The following is a 16,943-nucleotide window of genomic DNA, read 5'->3' on the forward strand; positions in this document are numbered from 1 at the left end:
ATCATGGCGTTTACGAAAGCTCGCGCTAATCTCGAGGCTGAACGCTTACGACGATTCGATCGTCTCTTCTAACGCGTAATGTTTTTAATCAGCCTCAGCATTTCTCACAACAATCAAGATTAAAAAAAGAAACAGAGAAATAAGATCGGCAGGGCAAAAGAAAAGACAGCGAGGGATGGGGAGACACAGGCCGCTTCACAGTCGTAAGCCCCAAACGGTGGCCAAGTGCACCCAAGAGCTTGGCTGTATTCGGTGCACTTGGCTGTAGAGAAATGATTCGGCCAGAGTGAATCATCGCCATATGAGTGAGTGGCCAAGTCACCTGGCCAAGATATTACAAAGGGGGGCGGCTTTCTTGGCTCGAGGTTGGCGGAGTGTTGAGATTGGCGCTTGGCGCTTGGCGGCTACTTGGCGTTTAAGGTTATTTGTTAAGCATGCTCGCGTTATGCTTAATTAAAGTGGGTTATGTGGTGCCGCCAAGCAGAACAGGTGATGGATGAGAAAGTCGGGAGACGGGGAGACCGGCTGGTGATTATGTGTCGTGTTTTATCGGACGCTGGGGAGCGGTCGGGCTTTGTTGCACGAGTTGTTGGACTAGAGGATGGTGATACCAACCAAGGTGAAGCTTACGAGGATTGAAGACGGTGATACAGATAGCCGGCTGTGTTGTTGCCTACTTGGAATGCTATTGATAGAATTCCAGATACGTCCTTGATACTGGCAAGATAACGGAATTCCTTTGATGATGGAATCAGGTAATCTGTCTCTGTCTTCCTGATGATCAGTGACTCAGAATTTGCAAGACAAGATATTTAGGGTAAATGACATCAAAGCTCCATCAAAGAATGGATGAATCCACCATTGCCATTCCCAAACTCGCTGATCACGAGGATATCGTGTTCACATAATTCGAGAGGCCAGACAGGTTATTCAAAATGTTCATCAAGCCGACCAGAGTAATCGTCAGTCCCGATTGTGAAACTGCAGATGTGATCACCAAACATGGCTGCACTGATGGCGGGCTCGGAGGCGGGATGTCGCTGATCGGCAATTCCGCTCCGCCCAGCGCGAGTTGGATCATCGTGTAAACATATCCGCGAGGCGCGGGATGATAGACATGACCAAGTTGGTGAGGGAAGGATAAGCAGCTAATAAGAGGAATGGTCGCTCCGCTGTTATTCCGCTGCGACGCCTTTATCGATAATCTTGCCAAGACTTCGGCGTTTTATCTAATCGATAATATTGTCAGATAGCCTTATCTGATGTGAGACCATCTTGGTGAACATGCCATTACGAGGTATCATGGTTAAAATATCATATCTTTACCATGCTACTTGAAGCTATCTGTCTTGCTAATTCACTGAGCGATCCAGAGGGGCATAAAATTACCTGGATAAAGATTGTTCTCTGCTGGTAAACACACGTATTAACCCGTTCCGCTTCAAGGTTGTCAATAGAGAATTGAAGTGCGACTCGCTCCACCATAATCACGACTAGTTGAGTATTCCAGCGGTTCTCTCAGCATCCTGAAGAGCGAAGTTGGCAATATGAGAGGGCCTCCTGTCGAAAAAGCTGTCAAATTGCACGTGAGTACAATAAACCTTGCAGGAGTAAATTGACGAGAGCTAGAAGTGAAAATTCGCACGTATCCTTTCGTCTATTGTATTCTGCCAGCGAAAGCAGGTGATTATTAGCAGATACAGTTGATTGGTCACGGATTTCCTTGAAAGACTTGACAGTGAACTGTGCATATAGAACCCTGAGGAGCCCTTGGAAGGTTTGGCATGTGATCTTGATATGGGTTTTTGCGATTCATGGCGATGGTGCGTTCGGTGTCCGGCCAATGAACTTACCACGCGTGGGAAACGTTAAAGTGGCGCGCGTCCTCTTTGCCATCACGTCAGCCTTCTCATCTATTCCATAAGGCTAAATAAAGTTATTAGATCTCCAGGATTCTTTCATTGGCACATGTAAATTGAGCGCCAATCGCGTAATGCCACATATCTCTTTATGTGTCTTGTAGCAAACCCATCAAGCCACATCTTCAACTCCCAACAACCTTATTTCCCTGTTGGATGAGTAGGCCGGAGGCCTGGGGTTATTCTGGCTGCAAAGACTAGGGGATACAAGCCAGCGAGGAGGGCAAAGTCACAACCTGGCGGATAGGGCATTAACCCTAAACTTGATATTGCGTAGCCGAGATCTTAACAACGGCGATTTGGCCAACGAGGTGGCATAGTGAGAAGCTTGTGAAGATGTACTATGGTGAATAATCTCGTTCCATAGATGCGGGGGCGTAAGCCATGTATACAGAAGCCTTTCCCTCCGCCGAACAGTTGTATCATGATCACGGTCAATACATGTCTACTCACCAGGCGTACGGGATATCTTGATCAGTATTATAGACACGAAGACTCTCGCCGTCGTTACGGTTGACCGATAACCAGATATCACATCCTGGAGTCCTATCAAATTGACTTTGGAGACTCGAGCACCTTGTATTCTATACAGCTGTACCAACCCGATGGCGACAACTTGCTCCCCTAGTTCTGACAGACGCGTAACGAAACCTTGAATTTGCCACTACAAACCCTCCTTCCTTTTGAAGCGTGTGTGATACCAGTGCGACATTCACACCTACTTAAGATCTCGCTTCCCCCCTCCTGTCCCCAGGAATGGAGCTCAGAATCACGTTTTGATCAAGTACTCTTCCCGTCATCATTTCCTTTCCCCATATTCTTCCCCACCTAAACATCCTAGTCCACACTGCTTGAAGATGTACTCCTACCTTATCTCTGATGTCATACTCATCCTCGGGTTCCTGGGGTACGTCGCTGCCAAAAACTCTGGCTGCGCGCACCCCTGTATCCAGCTTCCCCAAGCCCATCACCAACCCTGGCTCTGCCCCGCCGGCATACCCAAGCCTCCTTACTACTACGGTAAATGGCCTACTCCAGAGGAAGAAAACGTTGCCAAAGCACTCATCGGCCCTGTCATAAGGCAAGAGCCTTGCGGCTGGCAGGCTGATGGCAAACTCTGCAGAGCTTCTCAGAACGCTCAAGTCACCCTTAGTCTTGTCTCTTCAAATCCTCTCACCGTCAAGGTTAGGATCAACAACAACGATGCCTACCCAATCACCTTTTGGACGAGGTACTCCCCGCTTAGCCAGTATGCCTTTGACTATGGGTACTTCAAGATCAACGCCCCTGGTCAGCAGCCCAATGCTGCGGGGATCGCACCCCCGCCAGAAGGGTACAGGCCAGAAACTGCACCTGAGCTTTCCATCATCGCCCCTGGCGAGGCTTTGGAGGCAGATATTGTCCTGAACAACCCCAGCCATGTCTTCCATCAGATGGTAAAGAATGGCGGTGATATCGAAATCAGTATGACTGGACTGTGGAATGGCTTCTGGTCAGCAACTGCACCTGAAGTTATGAATAGCGATCTGAGTTTTTCCTGCAACAACATCTGGGACATCCTGGGCCTCACTTGGTCATCGTGCAATAAGCTCTTACTACGCTTTCCTAAGCAGCATTATTTCTCCTCGGAGCCGAATCATTCCGCCCCGAGACATGGGGAGCCTGAAATCAGTGCGGGTCCTCAGCCTATCTACGGCGATGATTCTTCACTTGTCAGGACCGATGTTGGAGTTGAGACGGAGGGAACTTCAAGAGCACAGGAAACTGAGTCTACAACTTCAAAGGATAAAGCGAAGTCTAAAGAGAGCTATACTAGTGGACAGTCAACCACTAAATCGTCAGAGTATAGAAGGCCGGAAACGAGACTCACTATTCTTCAACGGACTCGACAGCTGCTGCTAAGTCCCCCAAATAGGGTCCGCTTACAACTGAGTCATCCGAGGATACAAGATCAACAGGTGCCTCGCTTTCTGATACAGAACAATTCGCGACCACGCCTGCACCATTTTCTGTTCTCCAGACACTAGGTTCTCTCTGCTGGAANNCCCACAACTTAGACATCGATACGCGCCGAGGAACCCAGAGCGACGTAGGCTACGCAAAGTTGGGCAATAATGGCATCTAAAACCACTAAGACAGTATCTCCACGCTTAGTGCAAGAGGATTGTCGAGACAAATGCAAAGATCATTAGAAGCTATCTAACCGTTTCTCGTATGGGGCTAATTGTGGATGGTATTGCAACTGTCTAGAAATTCCTTACGGCATCGATGATTTTGGATTATAGCGACGAAGAGCCGCAATCGGGATCTCTAGTTAGCTGGTGGAGGGGCGCAAGATGACAAGGTTGAGAGAGTGAACTATAAATAGTTGAAGTACGCCACCTCAAGAAGAGTTAACCTCTGAAAGCAGGAATGTGTAGCCTTGAACTGACTACTGGTGGTGGATAATGAGACTTTTCTTTTTCTCATATTGTGGCTTATGCTTTCATGAATGGAAACTAGAAAAGAGCCAGGCTGTACAATAAATGTCAGGGAATGGCTATAGAGCGAATGTATTAGTGTAAAAATACTAAAGATTTGAGTGGATGAATGTCTAGGGAGAATGGCCTACTCAGATGCTTTGGGAGGACTGCGGCCTATAAGTTTAAGCTTTAGGCTGCAAACACNNCAGAAGCTTTCACGATGACCAAGGCCTACTCAGATGGTTCATTGAGATCATTTGAAGGAAAGCTTGTCTATTTCCGCCCTTGTACCATCTTGCGCGAACGCAACATCAGCAAGATTGCAAACTCAGTACCATGTGGAAAAGGACAAATTCTTGACAGCTGTAAATGATTGGCAACCACAGTTTCCCCTAAGTTCAACATAAAGTTACCACCAATTTCCACGAATAGGCTTGCGCCCTGAGGGTTCGCCCATACCTGCGACCAAAATATGGTTTTTCGCAAAACAGTAATTCTAAACTAATTGTCATCGACAGAAACCCACGAGGACTCCTAAATCAACGCAGAAATTCTTATAAATACCGCGCCGTACCCCAGGTTTGAGAAGAAAGTAATTTCATCCTTTACTCAACAAATCACCATTCTCCTCCATCTTAAGAACGTAATAAGCAGTTCAGGCATAACTTGACACCCAAACCCACCATTCAAGATGTTTTCCCTCAACAAACCTATCTTGGCCCTTGGCCTTGTCGGTTGTCTTGCCTCCGCCTCTCCCATCCTCCCTACACCATCTCTTACCACCTCTATCATATCTGGCACATCTGCTGCCCCTCATGCCACTGGCCAAGCTACCCTCAACGCGACCCAGCTGGCCAGTCATCGTGTTTTTAACGGTCCTCATGACGAGGACTTTGTCCCTCACCCCAGGAACAAGCAGGACATCGCCTTGCAACGCGAGCGGGCCATAAATCTCGTCCCCGTCACTGGTGAGGGCCCCGATCGCGAGATCTGCACTAAGCGCAAGAAGTACCTCCGCCCGAAGGTCTGGGCGGCCGTGAAGAACGTCGACGTGTCCATGGAGCAAGTCGATTCTGATCCCCTCACCATCGAAGTCACCATCACCAACAACGGCACCGGCCCCATCACCTTCTGGAATGAGTTTTCTCCCCTTAGCAGCGACGCCTTTGACCTCGGCTACTTCAACTTCCATACAGACACGCCCGGTGTTACATTTGGCGAGGGCTCTCGGGATGATGCCAGCGGCTACCGACCAGTCTTTTCCAGGTTCCTCACCGAGGTCGCACCTGGCTGGTCGGTGAGCTCAAGGATCAAGCTGCCCAGCGATCCGTGGCTCAAGATGCTCAGAATGTCCGGCACTGTCACGATGGAGATGTACGGAAGCTGGTATGGTATCTGGGCTGGTACCAAAGAAGAGGTCATGGCGAGCGATTTGAACGATAATATGAGTTTCTGGAATGACCTTTATATTCCGTGGGACGCCAGAGTCTCTAAGCAGTCTCAGATGCACCCCTCGAATTCTGACACTGTCATGAGACTTGATCTGGACTAGACCTGTCTTGTAGCATGGTACCTTGATCGGCCGGAGACGGCATTCGATTTGATGTCTCCCGAGACAGGGCGTGACTTGGGGGAGTGACTACTCATTGTAATCCTTCGAATTGCGTTTCCATTTTGCTTGGCAACAGATGCGCCCAAGGCGTTCCAAATCCCGGTATCTGGCATCATCACGAAAGCCAGGATTGTCTTTTCTATTTCTTAGGACGGAACAAGGAAGAAGTTGAACCAATGATCCAATTATGAGAACTGATCTAGCTATTCATAAACATTTCCCCCACAAGGTCTTTAGTACCAAGTAAAAAAGATATTATTGGTGAAGTGAGCCAGTCATGAATGGAGTACCAAAAGCCTTAGCAAAGACACCATAGCTAGGGGCCTCAATGGACTTCGCAAGTGTTATGAACAGTCGTTAGCATCAAGATTATGACAAAGGAAAGTTAACAATGCTTCAGGGTTTCAGTTTCAGACTCTATCAACCGCACACATGTTGTTTATTGACTTTTGCTCTTGAAAACGAAATTGTGGTCCATATTGTCGCGATCCGTAGTTTTGCCGATTGTAGGCCACTCCCTTTGCTACCCCTTTTTCTTCTCGTATCCCATGCGTGAAAGGCATTAATCTCTGGGGCCACCATCACGTGTATTAAAGCTTATTTGACTTCATCTTTGCCAATAACATATGTGGCATCACCTTGTCGTATTGTTCCTTGAGCGGTTTTCACGAGACTAACTGCCTGTGGCTTCTCGCGACGTCAACTTCCAATGAGGGAAACCATGGCGGTAATCCCACCTTATAGCATCGGCGCATGGAAGGAAAGAAGTCTGTCGGGTTCCTCAAGTGACAAAGCATGTTTTAAGCGCAGAGTCCTAACACTAGAGTGAATATCTTCAAAACATATATAGGTAATCCTCATAATCTAAGATATACCATACCCCTCATTCCTCAGCTCCTCAGCCCCACGATCACTTCGCTCCTTGCAACAACAGAAGCCTCCGTCTCTCACGCTCTGCTTCGAGCTCCGCCTCATACTTGGCCCAGCACTTCTTGCAGTCTCTCCAATTGCCTACCGCCATTGACCCAACCTCGTAGCAATCTGGCGGATCGCACTTTGCAACTTTGTTATCTACGGCTTTCTGGCAACGACTCACGGAGACTTCGTCAGGGAAGTTCACATAGCATTTCTGGCATTGCTTCCTAATGATTCTGATCTGACACATGATTTCGGTTATGTTAGGCTTTTTACTACGGAGCTGTTGTTGGTGTGTAAATGTAAAGGGGAGGAGAATTCGGGGATATGACCTTGAGGAAATGGAGGAGACTGCGAGGATGTGTAGTACTTTATACTCAAGATATGAAGTCCATCACTCATTACTCCAATACATTTGCAGTGACAGAAACTCTGATACTTGAACCACCGCTCTGAAATAGATTTTAACTAAACAGAATCATTTCATCATGAATTCAGGGTCTTACCTGAGACAGCACAACATTACTTAGGGCATAAACGAGTTTCTGAATCACGTCCATTAGTGGTAGAGCTATCAGAGTTGAACGACACCAGTTTAAGGTTATGGATTAAATTGAGTACATTAAAGGTTATATGCGCTAGATTGAGATTGATCCATCTTTGACATGGCGATGTTAGACAATCAGGCTCCAGAACATCACGGCCGCACCGAATAATTTTCCCACCACTCGAAACCACTGAATCCGATGATACAAATGGCAGGATTTTATTGCTAGCGATTTCAACGACGGAGGCCAGCATCAAGGCGAATGGAACTGTAGATCAAGGAATTGCTGTCGCTGGACTGTGAGCCGAACTAAGCCACAAAGTTGTTAGCAGACTTTTGCGACCGTATGCCGATAACTGGCAGGCTGTCGTAATTGAATAGGGGAGCCCTCATGCCGACAAAACGGGAACCGGGTTTTCTATTAGTGTTGGGCCTAGGATTCTAGCCAGGTCGACAATTAACTCAAGATCCACGTGCAAACAATACACTGATACCATTGATGACTCAGTGTCAATGCTTGAGGCACGCAGCGCTCGGTCTGTAAAACATCACAGCCTCTCGATTGAACCAGCCGAAGTATTACAAACGCCATATTTAGAGAATTATAAGTACATTGAATCAAATCCCATATGGAAAGCTATACTATCGCCAAAGACCGTCGCTCAAGCAATCCATCGGAAGTTGGGGTTCTTCCAATCAAGGTCCTGAATCTCCTGGTGCGACAAACCAGCCAATTCAGCTTCAGCCGATCGACTAGCCCGCTTCCGGTTATCACGCTTGATCCACCAGAGAGTCGCGGCACCAAGAACAAGAATCGTGCTCGACGTGGCCAAGTTCAACCCATTGCCGATGGGGTAGTTGGGTGCGTCACTTTTGACGAAGGACCAGGTGGAGATGAGTCCGCCGATGTTACCGAACATGACTGTGAATGGTTAGCTTCTTATCAAGGGTGAAGGTGACGGTTGGATAGACGTACCGTTTGTACCAATTGCAGCACTGCGCGCCGTGTCGCTGAGAACATTGGCGCTGATATGAGAATTCGTCAAAGGCGCCAGTGCAAACGCCGAACTAGCAACGAGGAACGTAGCACCATATCTCGCATGCCCATTCGTCGTGCCCAGAAAGATCGCATAGCCCACCATAACCATCGGCGCGCAAAGAATAATAAATATCTGTCTGCGATCAAACTTGTAGCTAATTCCCGGAATAAGGACCGTGAAAAAAGCACCGACGATATATGGTGGCACAGTGAAGAGCTGTTGGGAAATAGTTGTTCGCTCGGGGTAAATGGTTCGTACGATGGTGGGCAAGAAGAAGGCGAGGCCTTGGACGGTGATGTTGTCGAGGAGGAAGATGATGGCTGTTGACAGCGTCAGGGGACTGCGGATGCCGGCGATGATCTTGGCGGTGTCCATCTTGTCGAGGACTTCGGTTGTGCCGAGACGTTCGGCCTTGATGCGGTTGAGGGCGAGGGCCTTTTCTTCTTCGGTGAGCCAGGCGGCTGATTGGGGACGGTCGGTGAGAGTGGCTGAGACATGTTAGTAAGGTGAGAGGCATGCGGAGGAGGGTGCTTACCGAAAGAGATGATGGACAGGCCGACGGTGATGATACCTTCGATGGCTGGAGGAAAGTCAGTATTTGGTCGTGCTGCAAGACGTGACAAGGCTTACCAAAGATCATCTCCCAGCTGGTGAAGCGTCCAAAGTTGGGAAGCTTCAAAATCGCCGATGCCAAAAGACCTCCAAACGCACCCGCCAACGGCGCCATGACGATATACAGCGACAGCCGAAACGTAAGTTCCGACCGTCTATACCATCGGGACATATAATACGCAATGCCAGGCAACATACCCGCCTCAAAAATCCCCAACACAAATCTCACACCACAAATCTGATGGACATTCGACACAAACGCAGTAAAAATAGAACAGAGACCAAAACCTAACGATGTCAAGGGGATGAACCATCCGGGGCCCATGTATTTGCACAAAAGATTGGCGGGGATCTCAAAGACGATGTAGCTGATGTAAAAGACTGATAGGACGAGGTTGTAGTCGTTGCCTTTGAGACCGAGATCTTCTTCTAGGCCTGCGAGGCGGGCGTTTCCTGACTCGTGTTAATTTCGGAGACTTCGAGAGCAATGAAAGGGAATTGGGAGCGTACCGATATTGGCGCGGTCAATAAAGCAGAAGAGATAGAGCAGACAGACGGTCGGAACGATCATCCAGTCAATCTTTCGACGCAGCCGAGCCTCTGCTTTGGGATCAATGTAGAACTGCGCGTTCTCAATGCTACAAATCGTGAGTCATCTAATTGAAACAGTGAACGGAAGACGCGTACCTCTCAACAGTCGCGCCGGGAGTCTCGGTCATGTTGGACGCGGTATCAGCGCCATTCTGCAATTTCTCGTTCTGCGCGCTGGTATCCATCTTGCTGATGAAGAAGTGATGATGCAGAAATAAAAAACAGACCAAGATCGACATCGGTCTCAACCCCCTTTATACCCAATCTGTCGATTCAAACTCTCTCTCCCCAGACGCTAGCGCGAGCGGGGTTCTGTGTGTCTTGGTCCTTATCGGATCCGGGGTACTGGAGTTGGCCGTTTTTACCTGGGGTAGCAAATCTGGGGGAGAACGGAAACTCTCAGCAGCTGCCGGCATATGATGTCGGCTTTGCAAGTGATATGATTGGGTGAGGGGAGGATTAGGGTTCCATGCGGAGATTGCGACTATGCTAAGGTGAGACTTGGGGCCGTGGGGGGAGGGAGCTGATAGGTTGGTGTTCCGAGGAAGATGAGTTGGAATGACTGCGTTCCGAGGGATGACGATGTGCCCAGACTGGTCTATTTTATTAGGGTGATGCGTGATGTTAATCTGAGTGTTTATTTTGATGCTTGTTTGGTGGACCACGTGGTTGGGAGGGAGGTCTGGACTGATCTCGGTTGAGGGAGGGATCGATCGGACCAGTCAGATTCGCTTCCGGGGGTCGTTGATCGGCATGGCAGCTTTGAACAAAGGGGTTTGCTCTACTATCCGAGGAAAGCAATAATTGTATGATGGATAGAGGGTTTATATCGAGAGACGGCACGTAGACGGGGAATATTTATGTCATGGGTGGTCTTTTATCACACGAATCGCAAATTGACATGTCATGCTCTATTTCAGGAGCCGAAGGCAGCCTCATGAAATGTTGAACGTCTCACATGATCAAGACGAAAGAAAAGACGGAATATATGGGAGTCGGTAGGAAATAGTGAACATTATCCTACGCAACATAGAAATTATTCAATCGCGCAAGCAGGAAGATAATAATTGCTGCCGGCCACTGACGTGCAGGGTATGTTGCTGACCATCATAAATGTTGGCCGATGAAAGCACAAGATGCGATAAGGATAAGGATAAGCTTATCTGCGTCCCTGCATCTCATCCCACTAACCTCATTCGCCAACTCATCTCAACCAACAATCGGGTAATTATTTGACCCGCTCACTAAGCCAAGATGAGACTCATCCAAGTTAGCCTCACCAAGTCATCTCAACTTTCTCATTCCCAGAATACAATATTGCGATAATGGAGATCAAATTCAAGGTCCAAAAAGTCCCTACAATTCCGAAACCTCACACGAGGAATAACACACAGCCCTCAACTTTCGCATTCGTCCAAGTCAACCCCGCCAAAAAAGACAAAGCAGCTCAACGTAAAATCCGCCAACATGTAATGAAAGACATAGGTCTCTCCCGACGAATGGGCACAGTCCGCACACCCCATCCAACAAGTGAATCCATCTTTATACCGACATACTGGGGCGACGCGCAAGTCTGCTATAATTTCCGACGATTATTCCGGGCGATGGACATGGTATCTGAAGGATTACTCTCGATAGCTATTGTCGACCCTGTTTTGAGATTGAGGCAGAAGTTTACGGCATCGTTTGAGAGTCCGCCGACGGTGGAAGAGATTGAGCAGTATACTGAATCGTTGAGCTTGGTGAGGGAGGGGATTGAGGTGGAAAGTAAAGCTTGTGAAAATGCAGTTATCGGGACGGTTATTTGTCTCGCGACTTTTGATGTAAGTCCCCGAAACAGTTTCACAGTTCAGTATGAGCTAATGAGGTAGATGCGCGCTGGGAATTCGGAATCGTGGATGGTTCACATGGCAGGGCTGCAAAGAATAGTTGAGATGGCAGGGGGCGTTGAAGAAATAGACTCACGCCCCGCTATCCGACAATCTCTGTTCATGTAAGTCTTTTGAGCCTCCAACTTATAATGATAACTAACGTCTGTAGCTGCGACCTATTGGGTTCGATGGTGGAAGATGCGGAACCGAGATTTCCTCTACCTCGGGATTTACCTACTTTGCCTGAAACTACAAGGTCACGATATGTCCAAAAGCTCTTAACGTCATTAAGAAGTGATGAGCAACCGATCCAGGACGAAATTGCTGTCATCGATGGCGCTCTCACATCCACGAAGCAAGTAGCCGTCTTACTAAACGAAGTTTGGCTTGACAGCCCATTCGCGCTCGATCTCCTTATCCCAGTATGCGCTCTCGCCCATCAAGTCTTATCCCTACAAAGAATCAATTCTATACCGAAACGCGACGGCTTTTCGCATGCGACATCTACTGGAATTCTCGCAGCGATAGTGCGCATCTCGGCTGTTTCTTTGTTCGCATTGGTCATGACACAGTCGTCTGGCGATGCGCTTTACGTTGCAGCTAGAAGGAATCATTCGGTCAAACAACTTATGGAACAGTTAGATGATAGGTTCTGGGAGGGGAAAGAAGAGCTGAAGCTTTGGGTGTTGGTAATCCAGGTCTGCATGGGTGTTGGTCCTTCAAAACCATGGCATCTGGATCAGATCACTCGGACCATGTCACGTATTCGGCTGCGTGCATGGGAAGACTTGATGGATTGTTTGCGAAAGGTGGTATGGGTAGAAAAGGTCTCTCCATTAGAGATGACCCATCTTCGGTCTGATATTGGAGATTGGCTATCCTAGTACGGTATCTCACAAGCTAATGTTCTGCCAACGCCTAGTAAGTGACGCCTCCACTAACACCAATATACTGCCCCGTAATCCACCTAGACTTCCCCTGAACCAACAAAAGAACCGCATCACCAATATCCTCAGGCGTTCCAGGTCGATCAGCAGCTCTAGTGATCTCAACCTCCGCCCTCATCAACTCATCCTCCTGTCCCTTGGGATAAAACTCCGTCCTCACAGGACCGGGAGCCACTGAATTGACAGTGATACCCTTACTGCGACCAAGCTATTCATGTGTGTCAGTGTCTATCCGAAAGAGGGAATGTGTTGAGGTACGTACCTCTCCAGCCCATGTCCACGTCAAGCTATCAAGAGCGGCTTTGGAAGCTGCATACGCAGAGACAGCGACGTTGCCTCGCTTGGCGTTGGTAGAACTGATGTTGATGATACGCCCGCCGGGCGGCATGTGAGCAATAACGTAGTGGACCATGTAAAAAGCTCCAAGAACATTGAGCTGGAAGACCTTCGTCAATTGCTCCACGTTCGGTTCATCAGTAATGGGACAGAAAAATGCCGTCGCAGCATTGTTCACTACAACCGTCAGCTTCGATGAAAGAGTGTACACGAGTAGCTTACCAAGGATATCAATATGATCGGTCCGAAAGCCCTCAAGAGTCTTATCAACGAGATGCTTTGCTCCCTCAGTAGTATCAACTGAAGCTTGGATAGCTATAGCCTTTCCTCCTGCCTCACGAAGCGTGGTACACACGTTTTCGGCGCGATGCTCGGAAGAGTCGGAGACGTAGTTTACTACGACAGATGCACCGTTTCGAGCGAGGGCAAGGGCAATACCAGCGCCAATTCCGTTTTCGCGACCTGAGCCAGTGACGATGGCGACTTTGCCTTGGAGAGTGAGAGTATCGGGCATGATAAAATTGTTTAAGAAGAGAGTCTGAAGCTTGTAAGGAAGATGCTGGAGATGTAGAAAGGTAAAGACTGGAAGCTCGCTGTATTTATACTACTCATGCCATATCATCATCTTTCATCCGAATAGCCAAGTCGGACTCCGACAGGGTGTCGTCTAAGACAAGACATTGCGGTAGCCTATCATTGACGCTGAAAAAGTTCGTCACTGAGATCCCGAGTTATCCGCTGGCAAGCCTAGAGTTGAGAATTGCCTGATTAGGAAAATGGTGTTGAATGCCCCACCGGACACTGACCACTAACGATGCGAACTCTGGAGCTTGAGAAGCCGAAAGCTTGTTGTGCACGATGGTGTTAGAAGTAGAAGTTCGGTCATAGCTTCGTTTTCGTTGTTGAATTGGTCCGGCTGAATAATTCATGTCTCAACAAGCCGACGCGACAGTGTTGAGCGAATCATTCAACGAGTTTTGTTACATGGCTAAAGTGTACTGGCACGCCTTACTCTTTAGTCGTCACAGTTGGTCAGCTGTCAGGAGATATGTGCGTACTTGCACACTTCCATGATGCGATTATCTGGTCTCGTTTGCTAGGGACATGCTAGCGTGTATCTTCAGGGAGTGCATTAGATTCAGGCTGTTGAGTACGGCTAGGGGAGCAGAGACGACGATAAAGATAGCCATGATATTGGTATAGAACTTATCTGATAGCGAGGCTCAATGTTGCGATAAGATACATTGCTTGGCCTGATGTAACTTATCAAAGGCTATTGCGCAATGATTTTTAGAGTGTCATGGTACGACCGAGTCCATGCGATAGGGTCAATTTATCGTGTAGTCTCTCAATGCGCTGCCTTGGCTCGTCAACAGGATATGAGCTTGGTGCACGTGAACTTCATCTGCCTCATCAATTTGGGACAAACTGGTGAGCCTCGATGTTACAGTCTGTTGTCCAGTCGCGAATTGTTGATGGACCTGTCGTCCTTTGGCGTTGCGGCGTGAATTTTTATGGCCGAGCTCGGCCCGGCATCGGAGATCATGTTGTTTTGACGAGTGAGCTTCAGACCGCATTTTCTCTTCAGTGGATGAAACCACTGAAGAAAGCAAAAAGACAATAAGAAAAAGCTCTGTCGGGTCAGAAGAAAAAGAAGCAGGGATTTGTCCAGTCAGATAAACAATTCGACTATTCATCTTACTCGGAATTGAACGAAGCGTAACAATTGTCGTAAAGGAACATCTCTATTTTGACCCGGGAGGGCATTTTAGCTCTTATGATCTATAGTAAAATATGAACTCTAGTGCCCGTTGACGCCGTTTGTGCCATTTGTACCATTTGTTCCGTTAAGTGCGTGACCCTGGGTTCGGACGTCGTGAATTGCCTTGGCGACATACTGTACGTTCCTCTTGTTCACTATCGTATCATTAGCATAATGTCTGCCAGAAATACAGAGACAAACTCACATCCAGAGATAGAAATACGTCCCGAGTTGAGCAGGTAGATGTGGAATCGCTCACGAAGAACCTTGACCTCGAAGGGAGAAAGACCGGTGTATGAGAACATACCGATCTATACCGTCAGCACCTCCTCGCTATTACCGTAGATCGCCTGACTTACCTGATCAACAATATGGTTCCATGTCCCCGGCGTCTCTAACCTCACCAACTCATCATAAAGGGCCTGTCGCATACTCTTAATCCGACTACTCATAACCTGCAGATCCGCCATCCACGCCGCAGTCAACTCCTCACTGTCCAAAACCGTCTTGACAATAGTAGATCCATACTTGGGCGCCATCGAAATCTCAGATCGGAGCAGGTACGATAGCGTCGAGTATGCGTTATCGCGAATCTCCTTGGACGGCTCCGCGAGAACAAGATGAACCGCGCCTGTGCGGTGACCGTACAGACCAAAGTTCTTGGAGAATGACTGCGCGACGATCATGTCGGGGCGGGGCTGCTGGTGGTAGAAATAGCGAATGGCCCATGCGTCCTCGGCGGGAGATCCGGATGCGAAACCTTGGTAGGCTGCGTCGAAGAAGGGGAAGAGTTGTTTTCGCTGGCAGACTTCTGCGATGGCCTTCCACTGCTCCTTGGTAGGATCAAGACCAGTTGGGTTATGCGCACAAGCATGCAGCAACACAGCATCGCGCGGCTGAGCTTGCTCCTCCAGCGTCTTGATCATACCCTCAAAGTCCAACGAACAGTCTGACTTCTTGTAGTACGGGTACAATCTCGGCTTCATACCGACAGACTCCCAGATCATATGGTGGTTAGCCCACGTGGGATCCGACACCCAGATATTCTGCGGTCTCAAGTAATCCGCCACGAACCGCGCACCGATATGATTCGCTCCGGTGCCGGAGACAGTCTGCACACTCGCGATGCTCAAATCATCCTGCTCCGCAAAGATCAAATCCCTCGCAACCTTCAGAAACTGCTGGTCGCCCTCGATGGGGAGATAGTCATGCCTCGTGAGACTAGCCTCGTCAAAGAGCTGCTTTTCCACGCGGGTGACTACATCCAAGGGCCATGACTTGCCCTCGTCGGTGCAGTAGACGCCGACGCCGAGATTGACGCGGTCGGGGGAGGTGTCGGCGCGGTAGAGGGCGAGGAGATCGAAGATCTCGTCTGTTGGTTGCGCGGGGAGGGATGAGAAGCACGAGGGGGACATTATGGAGTTTGTCGATGGGGTTGGGGTGAAGTGATGGATGAGGCGGTGGAAGAGGATCGGAGGAGGGAAGTGGGTATTTTTAGGAACGGGGGGCTTTTCAGGGTAGGGCTAGTTTTTTTTAGCGGTTGAAGGGCGCCACTTGGAAAAAATGGGTGAAGTGTTTGTCGCTAGTATTCGGGTTTCTTTGTCGGCAGGTGTCAGATGATGGGGATGAAATTAGATGGTTGAACCAATTGACAAATCAGAGTAAGAGATGTGAAGTCATCAGGGACAATAGCGACATACATCAACATGGTTACGCCAAAGCACCGACCAGTAGCTGATGTAGCTAGCATCAATTAACATGTTTTGTCTATATCCTCAACTGTTACATGATCAATCGCATGTTAACCCACTGTAGGCAACTGACAGAGTTCCCAAGTCGTTGCAGTTTCAAGATTGGCTGCAAAGTGAAGCATCCATCAAGTCCCAAATTAACCGGATGCAGACTAGCCTCAGGTACACCGAGTGATTATTCCCGAAAGACAAATCATGCCACTCAATTGGTCATACATGGTTGCATTAAGCGACAATGAGCGACTGCTTAATGAGAAATGATCAATGCGACTTGATTGGCATTGAGTTTTGAGCATTGCGACGTTTTAGTAAAGGGGCGAAAATAAAAGGGGTTTAGCTGAGACGCCCGGATAATTCATGGTCCGTAGGGCGTTTTAGAAGTCAAAAGTTCGGGGACGCCGAATAGCTGTTCACAATTGTTTCCGTCAAAACGAGATTGTTGAAAGACTCCAGGGAAAGCAATTACATTACAATAACCAAGAGACGGGTATTATAGGCTACTAAGAAGTAATTGTATCTCATTTGACAACTGAATGTACATACGTGGCTTGAATTAACTCAATGTCTTTGAGTCTGCC

The 16,943-nt window shown here is 48.4% G+C and overlaps 5 protein-coding genes across 5 annotated transcripts; 3 read left to right on the top strand and 2 right to left on the bottom strand.

The window, feature by feature from the left end:
* Positions 1-2,776: 2,776 nt before the first annotated feature.
* On the top strand, positions 2,777-4,044 carry FTJAE_12637 (uncharacterized protein; the record flags this gene model as incomplete). Its single annotated transcript, XM_037345704.1, has 2 exons — positions 2,777-3,734; positions 3,899-4,044. The coding sequence occupies 2 exons, from the start codon at positions 2,777-2,779 to the stop codon at positions 4,042-4,044; spliced, it is 1,104 nt and encodes a 367-aa protein (XP_037200328.1).
* Positions 4,045-5,072: 1,028 nt separating this feature from the next.
* On the top strand, positions 5,073-5,933 carry FTJAE_12638 (uncharacterized protein; the record flags this gene model as incomplete). The annotated part of the gene is made up of 1 exon (XM_037345705.1): positions 5,073-5,933. One exon carries the CDS (start codon positions 5,073-5,075, stop codon positions 5,931-5,933), a length of 861 nt encoding a protein of 286 aa, XP_037200329.1.
* A 5,090-nt stretch (positions 5,934-11,023) lies between these two features.
* On the top strand, positions 11,024-12,453 carry FTJAE_12640 (uncharacterized protein; the record flags this gene model as incomplete). Its single annotated transcript, XM_037345707.1, has 3 exons — positions 11,024-11,521; positions 11,570-11,691; positions 11,739-12,453. The coding sequence occupies 3 exons, from the start codon at positions 11,024-11,026 to the stop codon at positions 12,451-12,453; spliced, it is 1,335 nt and encodes a 444-aa protein (XP_037200330.1).
* Positions 12,454-12,487: 34 nt separating this feature from the next.
* Positions 12,488-13,366, bottom strand: FTJAE_12641 (Versicolorin reductase; the record flags this gene model as incomplete). Its single annotated transcript, XM_037345708.1, has 3 exons — positions 12,488-12,724; positions 12,779-13,029; positions 13,075-13,366. The coding sequence occupies 3 exons, from the start codon at positions 13,364-13,366 to the stop codon at positions 12,488-12,490; spliced, it is 780 nt and encodes a 259-aa protein (XP_037200331.1).
* A 1,287-nt stretch (positions 13,367-14,653) lies between these two features.
* FTJAE_12642 (aspartate aminotransferase) lies at positions 14,654-16,029 on the bottom strand (the record flags this gene model as incomplete). Its single annotated transcript, XM_037345709.1, has 3 exons — positions 14,654-14,769; positions 14,820-14,925; positions 14,974-16,029. The coding sequence occupies 3 exons, from the start codon at positions 16,027-16,029 to the stop codon at positions 14,654-14,656; spliced, it is 1,278 nt and encodes a 425-aa protein (XP_037200332.1).
* Between the last annotated feature and the right edge of the window lie 914 nt (positions 16,030-16,943).

Source organism: Fusarium tjaetaba (assembly GCF_013396195.1).
Source record: "Fusarium tjaetaba strain NRRL 66243 chromosome Unknown NRRL66243_c0000349, whole genome shotgun sequence".
In the NCBI taxonomy this organism is placed as follows: domain Eukaryota; kingdom Fungi; phylum Ascomycota; class Sordariomycetes; order Hypocreales; family Nectriaceae; genus Fusarium; species Fusarium tjaetaba.